The 13626-nt window shown below is 36.0% G+C and overlaps 1 protein-coding gene across 7 annotated transcripts in view; it reads right to left on the reverse strand.

Moving 5' to 3' along the window:
• Positions 1 to 13626, reverse strand: part of nptx2a (neuronal pentraxin 2a) — a 32685-nt gene that overhangs the window by 876 nt on the left and 18183 nt on the right. For 2 of the 7 annotated variants that reach the window (XM_073940714.1, XM_073940706.1), the window contains exons 4-6: positions 11628 to 11807; positions 4559 to 4819; positions 4106 to 4432 (exon numbers count right to left, since the gene is read on the reverse strand). In XM_073940714.1, the coding sequence (XP_073796815.1) occupies positions 4592 to 4819; positions 11628 to 11807 (408 nt within the window). In that variant the 3' untranslated portion in view covers positions 4106 to 4432; positions 4559 to 4591. 7 annotated transcript variants of the gene reach the window in all.

Here is a 13626-nt window from a genome sequence, read left to right on the forward strand (position 1 = left end):
AAATGACAAAAAAACAAACAATCAATCAAACAAACAAATAAAGGAAGAGCAAATGAAAAAAAAAACAATCAAATAAATAAATCAACGAATGAACAAAAAAAACAATCAATCAATCAATCAATCAAATAAATAAACAAAAATAAAAAAATAAACAAACAAATGAAAAAAAAGTCAATCAGATAAACAAACAAACAAAATCATGAACAAAACAAACAAAACAAACAATCAGTCAAACAAATAAACAAATAAATAAATGAACAAACAAGAATGACAAAAACAATCAAACAAACAAACGAATGAATAAAAAAGCAAATAAATAAACAAACGAATGAATGAATAAACAAATGAACATAGAATAATCAAATAAACAAAAAGATAAATAACTAAATAAATGAACAAACAAATGACAAAACAAATCAACAATCAATCACATAAACAAACAAATTAACAAAACAAACAAAAAACAAATCAATCATTCAAACAAATAAATGAATGTTGTCTATAAATAAACTGACTTGGCTAAATTAGATGACATTCAGCTCATCGTGGTTACTGGTGACAGTCAGCGCTTGATGGGAATTCTATTAACAATCTAATTTAACTGAAACGTGCAACAAAACACACCTGGAGAAACGTATTTTACGTATTTCCAATGAGCCTGGAGTGGAATAAATATTGACGCACATCTCACATCTTGTGAAATTCGCCATCCAAACGCCTCAATACTTCCCATTACGTATTCTAACACAGTTCAATAATGCACACTCTAAGAAAACTCCCATAGGTCATCAGGACATTGTGTTATTTCCCATATCAAAAGGACCTGAAGGCAGCATGACAGAGCAAAATGCACATTTTTGTTCCTCTATAGGTACATTTCTGACACAGAATAGCAGTAGAATACATTCAAACGAAAGAAAGGTGTGTTAGACATTGTTCCAGTGCATTTCATCAGTAGAGCAGAGAAGCTCTTGTAGCCCAGATACAAACACGTGTCGACAAGGGAAACGCACTAATGCATTATTAGTGTGTGTATTGTGAAAGAGCACCGCACCACAGTGAATTCACACACTTTGATCTGGCCTTTTGTGCACAACAAGCTGAAAGATGAAATGAAAACATCCGTGTAACACAGCGAGAGGTGCATTTAAACCGTGACCACACGGAGAGACGATGCCGACGGGCACATTTACATAAAGTGTCCTGTATATATATTGCACTGCTCTACTTTAACACAAATATACGGTTTTGAAGAAGTCGTCGTCTAAATAGATCAAGCACAAATAAAAGCAGTGAAGGTGAATCTCATGAAAACGTCTCCAGATCAAAGGAGATTTTATTTATGCTTTGTGACATTATTTTATGATTATAAGCCTATTTCTCATCTGCAGTGTTTTGCTGTAATACTGTTTTAAACAGAAGAGAATCACTGTGAAATTATTTTAACCTTTGTGTGTCCTTGTGTGATTGTTGTCTTTAAAGTTTGTTTTGTTTGCACAAACAGTACACATTTAGACAAAAAAGTTAAGAATATTTCACTATATTTTCATCATTTTCTTTCAGAGGTCTGCTTTACACTGCGTACAAAAATAGTCACATCTAAAACCCATTAAACCATAATATTCATTCATTCATTCATTCATTCATTTTCTTGTCGGCTTAGTCCCTTTATTAATCCAGGGTCACCACAGCGGAGTGAACCGCCAACTTATGCAGCAAGTTTTTATGCAGTGGATGCCCTTCCAGCTGCAACCCATCTCTGGGAAACATCCACACACACATTCTCACACTACGGACAATTTAGCCTACTCAATTCACCTGTACCGCATGTGTTTGGACTGTGGGGGAAACCGGAGTACCCAGAGGAAACCCACGCGAACGCAGGGAGAACATGCAAACTCCACACAGAAATGCCAACTGAGCCGAGGCTCGAAACAGCGACCTTCTTGCTGTGAGGCGACAGCACTACCTACTGCGCCACTGCTTCGCCCCATAATATTTATGCCCAATAATAATTGATTAAAGAAACAAATTAACAAACAAATGAACAAGCAAGCAAACAAATAAGCAACCAAATAAACAAAGGAATGAACAAAATAAAACACAATCAATCAATAAAATAAACAAATGAACAAAACAAACAAAACAAAACAATCAAACAAACAAACAAATTAACAACTGACAAAAAACAAACAAACAAATAAATAAGTGAACAATTCAACAAAACAATTAATCAAACAAATAAATATAAATTAACAACAAATGACAAAAAACAATAAAACAAATGAATGAACGAAAGTACAAAACAATCAATCAAACAAATAAATGAACAAATAAATAAACAAACAAATGACAAAAACAAACAAACAATCAATCAAACAAACAAACAAATAAATGAACAAATAAATAAATGAACAAACAAATGACAAAAAAAGAACAAATAAATGCAGAGCAAATGACAAAAAACAATCAAACAAATAAATAAATGAACGAATGAACAAAAAACAATCAAATAAATAAACAAAAATAAATAAATAAACAAACAAATGAAAAAAAATCAATCACATAAACAAACAAACAAAATAATGAACAAAACAAACAAAAACAAAACAATCAATCAGTCAAACAAATAAATGAACAAACAAATAAATGAACAAACAAAAATGACAAAAACAATCAAACAAATAAACGAATGAATACAACAAATGAATAAATGAACAAACAAATAAATGAATGAACAAATGACAAAACAAGCAAACAAATAAACAAACCAATGAATGAATGAACAAATGAACATAAAAACAATCAAATAAATAAGCAAATAAATAAATAAATAAATGAACAAACAAATGACAAAAACAAATTAACAATCAATCACATAAACAAACAAACAAAAAACAAAACAATCAATCAATCAGTCAAACAAATAAATGAACAAACAAAAATGACAAAAACAATCAAACAAATAAATAAATAAGTGAATGAATAAAACAAACACCAAATCAATCAACCAAACAAATAAATAAATAAGTGAATGAATAAAACAAACACCAAATCAATCAACCAAACAAATAAATAAATAAGTGAATGAATAAAACAAACACCAAATCAATCAACCAAACAAATAAATAAATAAATGAACAAACAAATGAAAAAAACAATGAATCAAACAAACAAAAAAATCAATTAATAAGTAAACACTGTTGATAGAAGTTCACTCTTTGGCGAGTCTTTATTTCTCACTTAAAAAATGTGCCTTTATTTTAAAATACAAATCACCGGGATCATAATTACTAAAAATGCAGAACGAATGGATTTTTAATAATTATCATCAGAAATTATGAAAACTGTGCAGAAAAATAAAAACACCAGTGGAACCTTCAAACGGATTTGTAAGGAATATAAAAAAGCAGCAAAGGCACAAATAAATACTAACCTTAACGCTTCACAATAAAAATTAAATATATATGAAGTTCTGCAATATGCTAATGAGAAGCAAAAGCAAATCTGCTTATAATAAGAGTCATGAAAATAATGTTACAATGCAAATAACAGGGCCTCATTTCAAAAGCTGATTCAATTTCTTCACTTTGTTTTCGAGGGGGAATATGACCTGCGCATGTTTTTGACAACTTTCATGAGATTCACCCTGTTTGTAGCATCAAACTGTCAGATAAATCAAACACTCCTGACGCTGCGCTTTAAACAAGCACACGCGCTGTCATCCTCATTAGCGGCCATCAATATTTCCGTTTCATCTCCAGCAAAAAATAGTCCCATTTTATTCCAGCGCTTTGTGCAAGGGTTGATTTAAAACCCCATGACACACACACACACACATGCACACACACGCATATTTTAATAAAACGTTATGACACACATTCCCCGTCAAGTTAATCTCATAACGCCGTGTCAAATCATTTCAAACACACCTCTCAAAATCTGACATTCATAAAGTGAATGAAATCAAATGAGGTGAAGCGTCCCGTGAGGATTTCTGAGAGCTCAGTCCTTGGCCGCTTTGCTACGTTAAGTTTTCCGGACGTCCGCTCACGAATAACCACAATACAGAAGGTTTAAAAATCCGACAATCACAGACAAAAGCGATGATGTCTCTCATGTTTTTGCTCCTTTAATTTTGTGCATTTTCATTTTCTTTTCTCCTCGGCGGTTTGAAGGGCATCGGCCTGTACACGACATGACAAAAGCGAGAACAGCAGAAAAAATAAATCAATACAAATCTTTTACAGCAGTTCTTAAAATACCCACGAGCTCGTGAAGTTTGTGAAGGACGCGGCACAGAGAGAAGCGTATATAACATCGAAAATAAGAAAGTTTCACTTCAGACGGAGTCACAGACGCTCTGACCTTGACTTTCCTTTATTTCATTAATTAATCGCAGTCCTTTTAGTTTCCACTCAGGCTGGAGTCTCTGCAAACGAACGTAAGAAGATCAAAATAAGCCATTGTGTGTGTGTGTGAGTGTTTGTGCGTGAGAGGAATCATGTAAACGTGTTTGTTTCGGTTTTCCCGGATCAGACCCCAGGACGTGGGTTACCTCAGATAATGCGAGCTCTTCAAAACGTGTCCTTTAGGAATCAAAGAGCCGTTCTTCGCAAATCTCCAGCGCTGCTTTTGTGGCGCCGCCGAACACCTCGACGTTGGCGTCGACCCACGGCACCACGTTGCCAGGCATGTAGGCGGAGCAGTTGGCCATAGCGGAGATGTCTATGGGACGCAGGACTCGGTCCCACATGTTGAAGTGGCTTAACTCTCCTACGAAAGCTTGAGTGGCATCAAACCTGCCGCCTACGATGTCCTGTGGAGAAACGACAGCACGCGTCACTGAAATAATACGCCATCCAGTTTCTCAACCACGTTCCTGGAGGACCACCAACTCTGCACATTTACCATGTCTCTCTAACTAAACACACTCAGATTCATTAGCAGAGACTGAAAAAGCTGTAATGGGGGACAGACACTGGAGACATCTGAAACATGCAGTGCTGGTGCTCCTCCAGGAACTAGTATCTAGTACACAATCGAGTAGATTACCCAGCAGGCACTGGATGTCAACATGACGTCAGATTGACGACCCCAGCATTGTGGGACGTTGCATTTTGTTTGTAAATGAAAATCAGGTTGACATCAGAACCCAGATTAGGTGACCTATTCAGAAAGTTTGAAGTAGTTTCAAAGTTTAAATAATTAAAGTAGTTTAAAGAAGTTTGAATCAGTTGCTAGGTGCTTGCTAAGATGTTGCTAGGTGGTTACTAAGATGTTTATAGGTGGTTGCTAGGATGTTCTGAGTGGTTGCTAGGTGGTTGCTATGGTTTTCTGAGTTGTTGCTAAGGCGTTGCTAGGCGGTTGCTAAGATGTTGCTAGGGTGTATTTAGTGGTTGCTAAGGTGTTGATAGGTGGTTGCTATGGTGTTCTGAGTGGTTCTTGGGTGTTGTTAGGGTGTTTTAGGTGGTTGCTAAGGTGTTCTGAGTGGTTGCTAAGGCATTGCTAGGTGGTTGCTAAGGTGTTCTGATTGGTTGATAAATGTTTGTTAAGGTGTTGCCAGGCGTTTGCTAAGGTGTTCTAGATTCTTGCTAAGGTGTTGTTGGTGGTTGCTAGGGTGTTCTAAGTGGTTGTTAGGGTGTTTTCTAGGCAGTTGCTAACATAAATTGCCATGTTTTTAGCATAAATTAACATGTTGTTAGCATGGTTCTACTGTGAAGTAGCATGTCGCTAACATGTTTCTAGAATAATATAGCATGTTGTTAGCATGAATTTAGTATAAATTAGCATGATGCTAGCATGTTTATAGTATGATTTAGCATGCTGTTAGTATATTTATAGTATGAATTAGTATGTTGTTAGTATGTTTATAGTATAAATTAGTATGTTGCTAACATGTTTATAGTATGAATTAGCATGTTGCTAGCATGTTTATAGTATGAATTACCATTTTTCTAGAATGTTTATAGTATGAATTAACATGTTGCTAGCATATTTATAGCATGAATTAACATGTTGCTAGCATGTTTATAGTATAAATTAGTATGTTGCTAGCATGTTTATAGTATAAATTAGCATGCTGCTAGTATGTTTATAGTACGAATTAGCATGTTGCTAGTATGTTTATAGTATGAATTAGCTGGTTGCTAGTTTGTTTATAGTATAAATTAGTATGTTGCTAGCATGTTTATAGTATGAATTAGCATGTTGCTAGCATGTTTATAGTATGAATTACCATTTTTCTAGAATGTTTATAGTATGAATTAACATGTTGCTAGCATATTTATAGCATGAATTAGCATGTTGCTACCATGTTTATAGTATAAATTAGCATGCTGCTAGTATGTTTATAGTATGAATTAGCATGTTGCTAGCATGTTTATAGTATAAATTAGCATGCTGCTAGTATATTTATAGTATGAATTAGCATGTTGCTAGTATGTTTATAGTATGAATTAGCATGTTGCTAATATGTTAACATTATGAATTAGCATGTTGCTAGTATGATTAGTATGTTTGTCACGATGTTTCTAGTATGGATTGGTATGTTGATAGTTTGTCCAATGTAAAGTCAATGTCAGATTTTTATAATGGAAGTCAACAGGACAGTTGCTCGGGTGCCATAAGTGGTTGCTAGGGTGTGGCTAGTAAGTTGAAAGGTCATCAGTGATTGGCAGATTGGTACTCTGAGTTAAATGTGCCCAACTCTAAGTCTGTAGGACAGTCTGGCGCAAAGTTGTGAAGTCATAAAGTTCGGTCCAATGTTAAGTCAATGGGACTTCTCCGAATTTTTCCAGTCAGTTTTCGGAAAACCACAAGTCGAGATCAGCTGGAAAAGATATAGCAACCCGAATCAGAGCAGTTTGAAGGTTTGGAGTTAGGTTGGTGGTTATAGTATGAATGGTCTAGGAGGAGATGCGTATAGAAATTAGTCTCAGAAGAAGAAGAAGAAGACAGAAGAAGAATAAGTGGTCACACTTTACAATAAGGTTCATTAGGTAATGTTAATTAATGCATTTACTAACATGAACAAACAATGAACAGCACATTTACTCTTGTATTTGTTCATGTTAGTTAACGTTAGTTAATGAAAATACAGTAGTTCATTGTTAGTTCATGTTAACTCATGGTGCATTAACTAATATCAACAAGCATGGACTTAATTATGCATTAGTAAATGTTGAACTATGATTAATAAATGCTGTACATGTGCTGTTCATGATTAGTTCATGTTAGTAAATGCATTAACTAATGAACCTTATTGTAAAGTGTTACAGAATAAGTTTATGTAGTATAACAGCATGTTGGCTTTCTCAAGCCACCTTAATAATAAATCCCTCATCACACATCACGCTTATCAGTCAATTCATTCACTGGTGGATATATGTATAGCATTGCACGTTTTGCCCGTGAGTGTTTCGTAAATCTGTGATCCAGACCACGGCGAACTGTTCCTCTAATGCAAACTGAAGGAAACCCACAGGAGACCAGACTCAAATCCCCTTCATGGAAATGAAGCTGAACGAAGATAAACTGCAGGCTGCTGAATAATAGCACATTGAGTGCAATGATACAGACATTTAAAGAAAGCTCGCAGTTTTTATTAATTACTATCCATTTAAAGACAATGCCTTCACTGACTGATCATGCACTCTAAAAAAAACCCAAGTGTTACTCTAAAACCAAACGCAGGGTTAAAACTATTGGAAAAGCAATTGGATTTGACCTAAATTGGGACGATTACGATTACTAAACTGTAACCCGAGCATTCAGGGTGTCAGAAATGAGAGCATAGAGCAAGTTCAGAGCCTTTTCAGACTGTTTTTTGGTGCTATTGACATGAAAATGTGTTTCAGATAACGATACAGACATTCGAATTAAACTCAGTCTTTGTTAATTTCCATTTAAAGCCAATTCCTTTACTGACAGATCCTGCTCTCTCTAAAAAAAACAAAATAAATATCACTCTAAAACCAAACGCTATTGAAAAGTAATTAAATTTGACCTAATTTGGGACGATTGTGATTATTAATCTTTAACCTTACCATTTAGGGTGTCGTGAATAAGAGCATAAAGCAAGTTTAGAGCCTTTCCGGACTGATTTTGTGTGCTATTGACATGAATATCTGTTTAAATCAATGATGCAGACATTCGAAGGAAACTCTCAGTATTTATTAATATCCATTTAAAGCCAATTCCTTCACTGACTGATCCTGGACTCTAAAAAAAACCCAAATATCACTCTTAACGCTATTGGAAAAGCAAATGGATTTGACCTAATTTGGAACGATTGTGATTATTAATCTCTAACCTTACCATTTAGGGTTATAAATACAGTCGTGAATGAGAGCATTAAGCAAGTTTAGAGCCTTTTCAGACTGTTTTTGTGACACTATTGACGTGAATATGTGTTTGAGATATAAAAAATAAGAAAACTAAGCGAGGTTTTAAACCGCCTGCAGTGTGAAACACCTTTTTTTTTTTTAAACTGGAGGATTTATTTTTTATTTTCTTCAGTAGTGACGGTGACAGATGATAAAAAAAACCTGAATTCCATTTGCAAGGAGAGATTAAAAAATGCCTTTAATGCATGGAGTAAATCCTGTCAATTTGCTTTAATACACAGTCTGCTGCTGTTATTTGGGTGTATATTTGCCTGTAGCTTTGGCAATAGTGTGACTATTTTCATTATCGCAGAGGAAAAGAATTTATTCAAAATAGCTGCTTTTTTTTTGAGTGTGTAGTTTAACTGGTGGAGTACGAGAGCGGTTTGCCAAGGACGCGAGCTCAATCCTTAGGGATCTGATTAAAATGCATACCTTGTTTGCGCTGCCAAAAGCAGTAAAAGAATAACTACTGAGTTTGATTAATTCTGTGATGTTGTGCGGCGTAGGTTTGCTGAGTTCGCTCTGTTGATTATCATACGCAAGTTTACTGAACTAAAACTAAACTGAAATTCATAGCAGAACAATAATAATCATAATTAAAAAACTAAATGATTAGAAAATGCCAAACTATAATATCATTGCTAACAATATTCCTCCAAATAAGACCGCAGGCTGTTATACTTTGTTAGAAAATATTAATACTAGCAACATTTTAGTCAAAGAATTGTGTAAATATTGCTCCACTTAAGTTTAGTTATTTTAATAGAGTTCAGCTTAAAGTGCAATTTGAGGTTAGTTTGATTGGGTTAATCAGGCAATCATTGGACAACAGTAGTTTGTTCTGTAGCTATTATTCAATTTAAAATATATTTAATATATAAAATTAAGAAGGCTAATAATCTTGACCCTAGCATAAAAACGCCTTTATTTCAGCCAAACTAAAAGAAAAAAGGTAAAGATATAATAGGAAATACCATGAAAAAGTGTCCTTGCACATTGAACATCACTTCGGAAACAACTGAAAAATAATTAAGGCTCCACAGTATGGCTACCAATTTTCTCTTTAAATGTATATACTCAGCGTCAAAAGAAAATCAAAATAGGCCTGGCTGGTACACGCCATCATAAGATGTTAATACTAGATTAGATTTAGGTCGTGATTACAGGTGACCAAAATTCAAAATCTAGCCAGCGTCTAAGGGCAACGTTATTTTAACATTCAATAACAATGTCAAACGACGTTTATTTTAATGTTATTTTAACGTTCAATAACAATGTCAAATGACGCTCAATTTTAACGTTATTTTAACATTAACTTTTACCGTTATTTTAACGTTCAATGACAATGTCAAATGACGTTCAATTTTAACATTATTTTAACGTTCAATAACTATGTCAAATGACATTCAATTTTAACGTTATTTTAACATTTAATAACAATGTCAAATGATGTTCAATTTTAACGTTATTTTAACGTTGAATAACAGTGTCAAATGACGTTCAATTTTAACATTATTTTAACGTTCAATAACTATGTCAAATGACATTCAATTTTAACGTTATTTTAACATTCAATAACAATGTCAAATGATGTTCAATTTTAACGTTATTTTAACGTTGAATAACAGTGTCAAATGACGTTCAATATTAACGTTATTTTAACATTCAATAACAATGTCAAATGATGTTCAATTTTAACGTTATTTTAACATTTAATAACAACATCAAATGACATTTAATATTAACGTTATTTTGATGTTCAATAACAACGTCGAATGACGTTGATTTTCGGTTGTGTTGGAAAGTGACCAAAATCCAACGTCGAGCCAACATCTTAAACCAATGTAATATTGACGTCAGATATTGACATTTATTCATCACGTATGGCAACCAAAGTCCAACGTCTGATAGACGTCATAGTGGTAACGTCCACACAACATCAAGCTGTATTGTCCTTAGACGTTGATATTTGACTGTTTTTAGGTTGCGTTAAAAGGTGACAAAATCCATTGTCAACCCAGTTTTTACTTTCACCCAAAATGCAAAGTCCCCTGACATTAGAGTACTACGTCAATCTGACGTCATGTTGACATCCTGTGCACCAACCTGATTTCACCAAGTAGGACATATTCCTGAATTAACATCTGTGTTAATACTGGAACAACATTCCAATCAGCCAATCAGAATTGAGGGATACGTTTATGTTAAGTTAAGGCTTACATTTAGATTGTTTTCCAGCTAATATTTGCGAATATTTTTAAATTATGGTTGGGTTTAGGGGTAGGGAATAGATATGGATGTCCAACAAAAATGATGTTCCAAGATCAACATAGATGTTAATCCAGGATCGCAATGTACTTGGCAAAACCATGACGCCCTGTCCTGTGCCTGCTGGAGGACCATCAAAATCCAGCAAAACCTCCTGTCAATTAACCTGAAGCTTCTTCAAATCAATCAATATAATGCAAAGCCCTGCATAAATAAAGGTAAATAAAACCTGACCCAGACAAGAGCTATTATTCTATCACTTTGTGTTATTTAGGTCACAGATTGTGCCGGTGAGCACAGTGAATGCACTCTATTGTTAAACTCCACAGCGTGGGCGAGTCAGTGGAATTTAATAGCACAATCTGTCAGAGAATGTGCATCTTTTAAGTCATTTACGTCTAATTTGAAGAAATGTCTTCTCAATATTAAACATTGTGAACACTAGGCTTTTTGATTTTATATTCCAGCATATGTTTTACGCAGCAGATGCCCTTCCAGCCGCAACCCAGTACTGGGAAACACCCATACACACAAAATCATACACTGCGGCCAATTTAGCTCATCGATTCCCCTATAGCCCATGTGTTTGGACTTGTGGGGGCAACCGGAGCACCCGGAGAAAACTCACGCCAACACGGGGAGAACATGCAAACTCCACACGGAAATGCCAACTGACTCAGTTGGGACTCGAACCAGTGACCCTCTTGCTGTGAGGCCACAGTGTTAACCACTAAGCCAACCCATTCGTCTTCAACATGAGTATAAACTTCGTGAATGTGTGCCTCTTTGTCGATGGTGTGTGCTCGATTGTACATTGTGCCTGACTCTCACAGGGAATGCAATAAAAAAAGAAGTCTGTGAGCTGCTGAGAGGTGACGTCTTCTCATCATCGCGTGTGAAGGCTTATTATCATCTGTGCACTTTGCCTTCCCCTTGAGGGATCCGCTATTTCACGTCTCGTGCGCTCACCTGCTCTTGGCCCAGGATAATGACTCCGCCAGGTTTAATTGGGTGCCAGGGGGCCAGGTTTTCTCCGGTGCCCAGCCGCTCTCCGTCCTGATAAGCCTCCCAGAAGCCGTCTCTGGTGGTCCAGGTGATGCAGATGTGATGCCAGCGGCCGTCACTCACCGAGAGAGGAAGCTGAGCCACCTGTGGCACACAAAAGGAAAGCGCTGGAGGTTACGACTGTGGAAACTGTATTTCAAGAGCAATTGCAGCGTTATAGACGTGACATTTGCAGTAATAACTCAAACATAAATTCATATAGGAGGTGTATGTTAGCATTATATTGAAGCATCTGTAAACATATTTATATTTTAAATGAGGCAAGTGAACATGCTTTATGCATGTGACCAGTCTGTGAGTTTACAGTACATACTTTGTAGACATTCTGTTAAATAAACTGCAGAACCCTTAAGAAACGATGCTCATCTAGAGGATAAGAGTTGGCTCACTAATCAGGGCTCGAAACTGCGAGCATTTTGGTCGCATATGCGCCCGAAATTTTACCTATGCGACCTCAAAATATATTTGAAAGCATTTGTGCGAGTGCAAAAAATTGTTGTGTGCGACCAGTTTTTACTGCAAAACGTTCACCACATGCACGGATTTGGGAGACATTCACGCACAATGCATCTCTGCACTTGAAGCGCAAAACGCAGCGCTCAGGAATGGTTTAAAACTGTTGTCATGTCAACTTGCTGCAGTAAACAAAGCCAAGTCTGTAATGCTTGCCCCGCCTTCGAGTTCTTCTTATCCGCTTGTTAAGTGGTGACGTGTTTGTGACGTATGTGAAACTGTTTCCGGGTCCAAGCCGCCATTCATTTGAGTGGAGAAATCATTCGTTTATGATCACGTTTTATTCCTATCACACATTAAAGTTAATTTTACATAAAGTCACAGTGTACACAACAATCTCTGGGCTTGCTGCATAACAAATACCAAACAAAAATTTTACAATTTATAAAAAATTAATCACTTTCTGGCCATCGGATATTAGGCTGGATATATATACTGCCATCTTGATTTTCGAAAGTATTCAATCGATTTGTAAGCGTTTATTTTTACCATTTCATGAGTCTCCCCATTCTTATGAATAGAGCGCTTGGACCCGGAAGCCGCTTCGCGTGACGTCACACTTAACAAGCGGATTGGCCCACTGCTCTAGCACTGACATATCAGCTGTCAATCACTCAGTCAATGCCTTCTTGCTTGGGATGACAGGGAGAGCTACTACCGTGAAAAACTGTAAAGCGCTGAAGATGAGAATGAAGATAAAACTGACAGATTTTGTTTTAGAAACCATGACATCTAAAGTTACAAATAATAGCCCCTTTCACACATACAGACCTTTCCGGAAAATTGCCGGCAATTTTCCGGAAAGGTCTGTATGTGTGAACAGGCTCTTTTTGAAAATACCGGTAAATTCGTTCTGGCTATTTTCCGGAAAGAGAAGTTGTAACATTACCGGTAATTTGCCGGAATGCTGCGCTGTGTGAATGCAGAAGGAAGATTGCCGTAATAAGCGCGTCCACGTCTAGAACGTGCTGACGTGAGACGCCTGCTTTAGCCAATCAGAACAGTCAGACGCATTCACGTGGGCGCGGTTTATGAGAATAAAAGCCTTTGAATATTTTTCCAGACACCTTTGGCTGCTAGATGTTAGTCAGATAACGTTTCTATGTTCCTTCTTAATGCTGTGTAAATAATTATCGATAAAATGTTTATGATAATCCGTTGTTTGTTTACCTACAAGCTTTGCGTGTGCCCGTAAGCGCCCATAGCGCCAGCACACACACATATCATGAACATCTCGACATGCGAAAGTGTTTCTCTATGTTTTCATTAGAGTTGTACTCAATACTGATCCATCCGAAGAGTTTGTAATGTAGTCAAATGTTTACAAACACAAGCGCAGGCGTTTAGAGCACATTTCTGGTTAATGATGTCATAATTTACCAGCATTTTG

This window comes from Danio rerio, chromosome 3 (genome assembly GCF_049306965.1).
Source record: "Danio rerio strain Tuebingen ecotype United States chromosome 3, GRCz12tu, whole genome shotgun sequence".
NCBI lineage: Eukaryota > Metazoa > Chordata > Actinopteri > Cypriniformes > Danionidae > Danio > Danio rerio.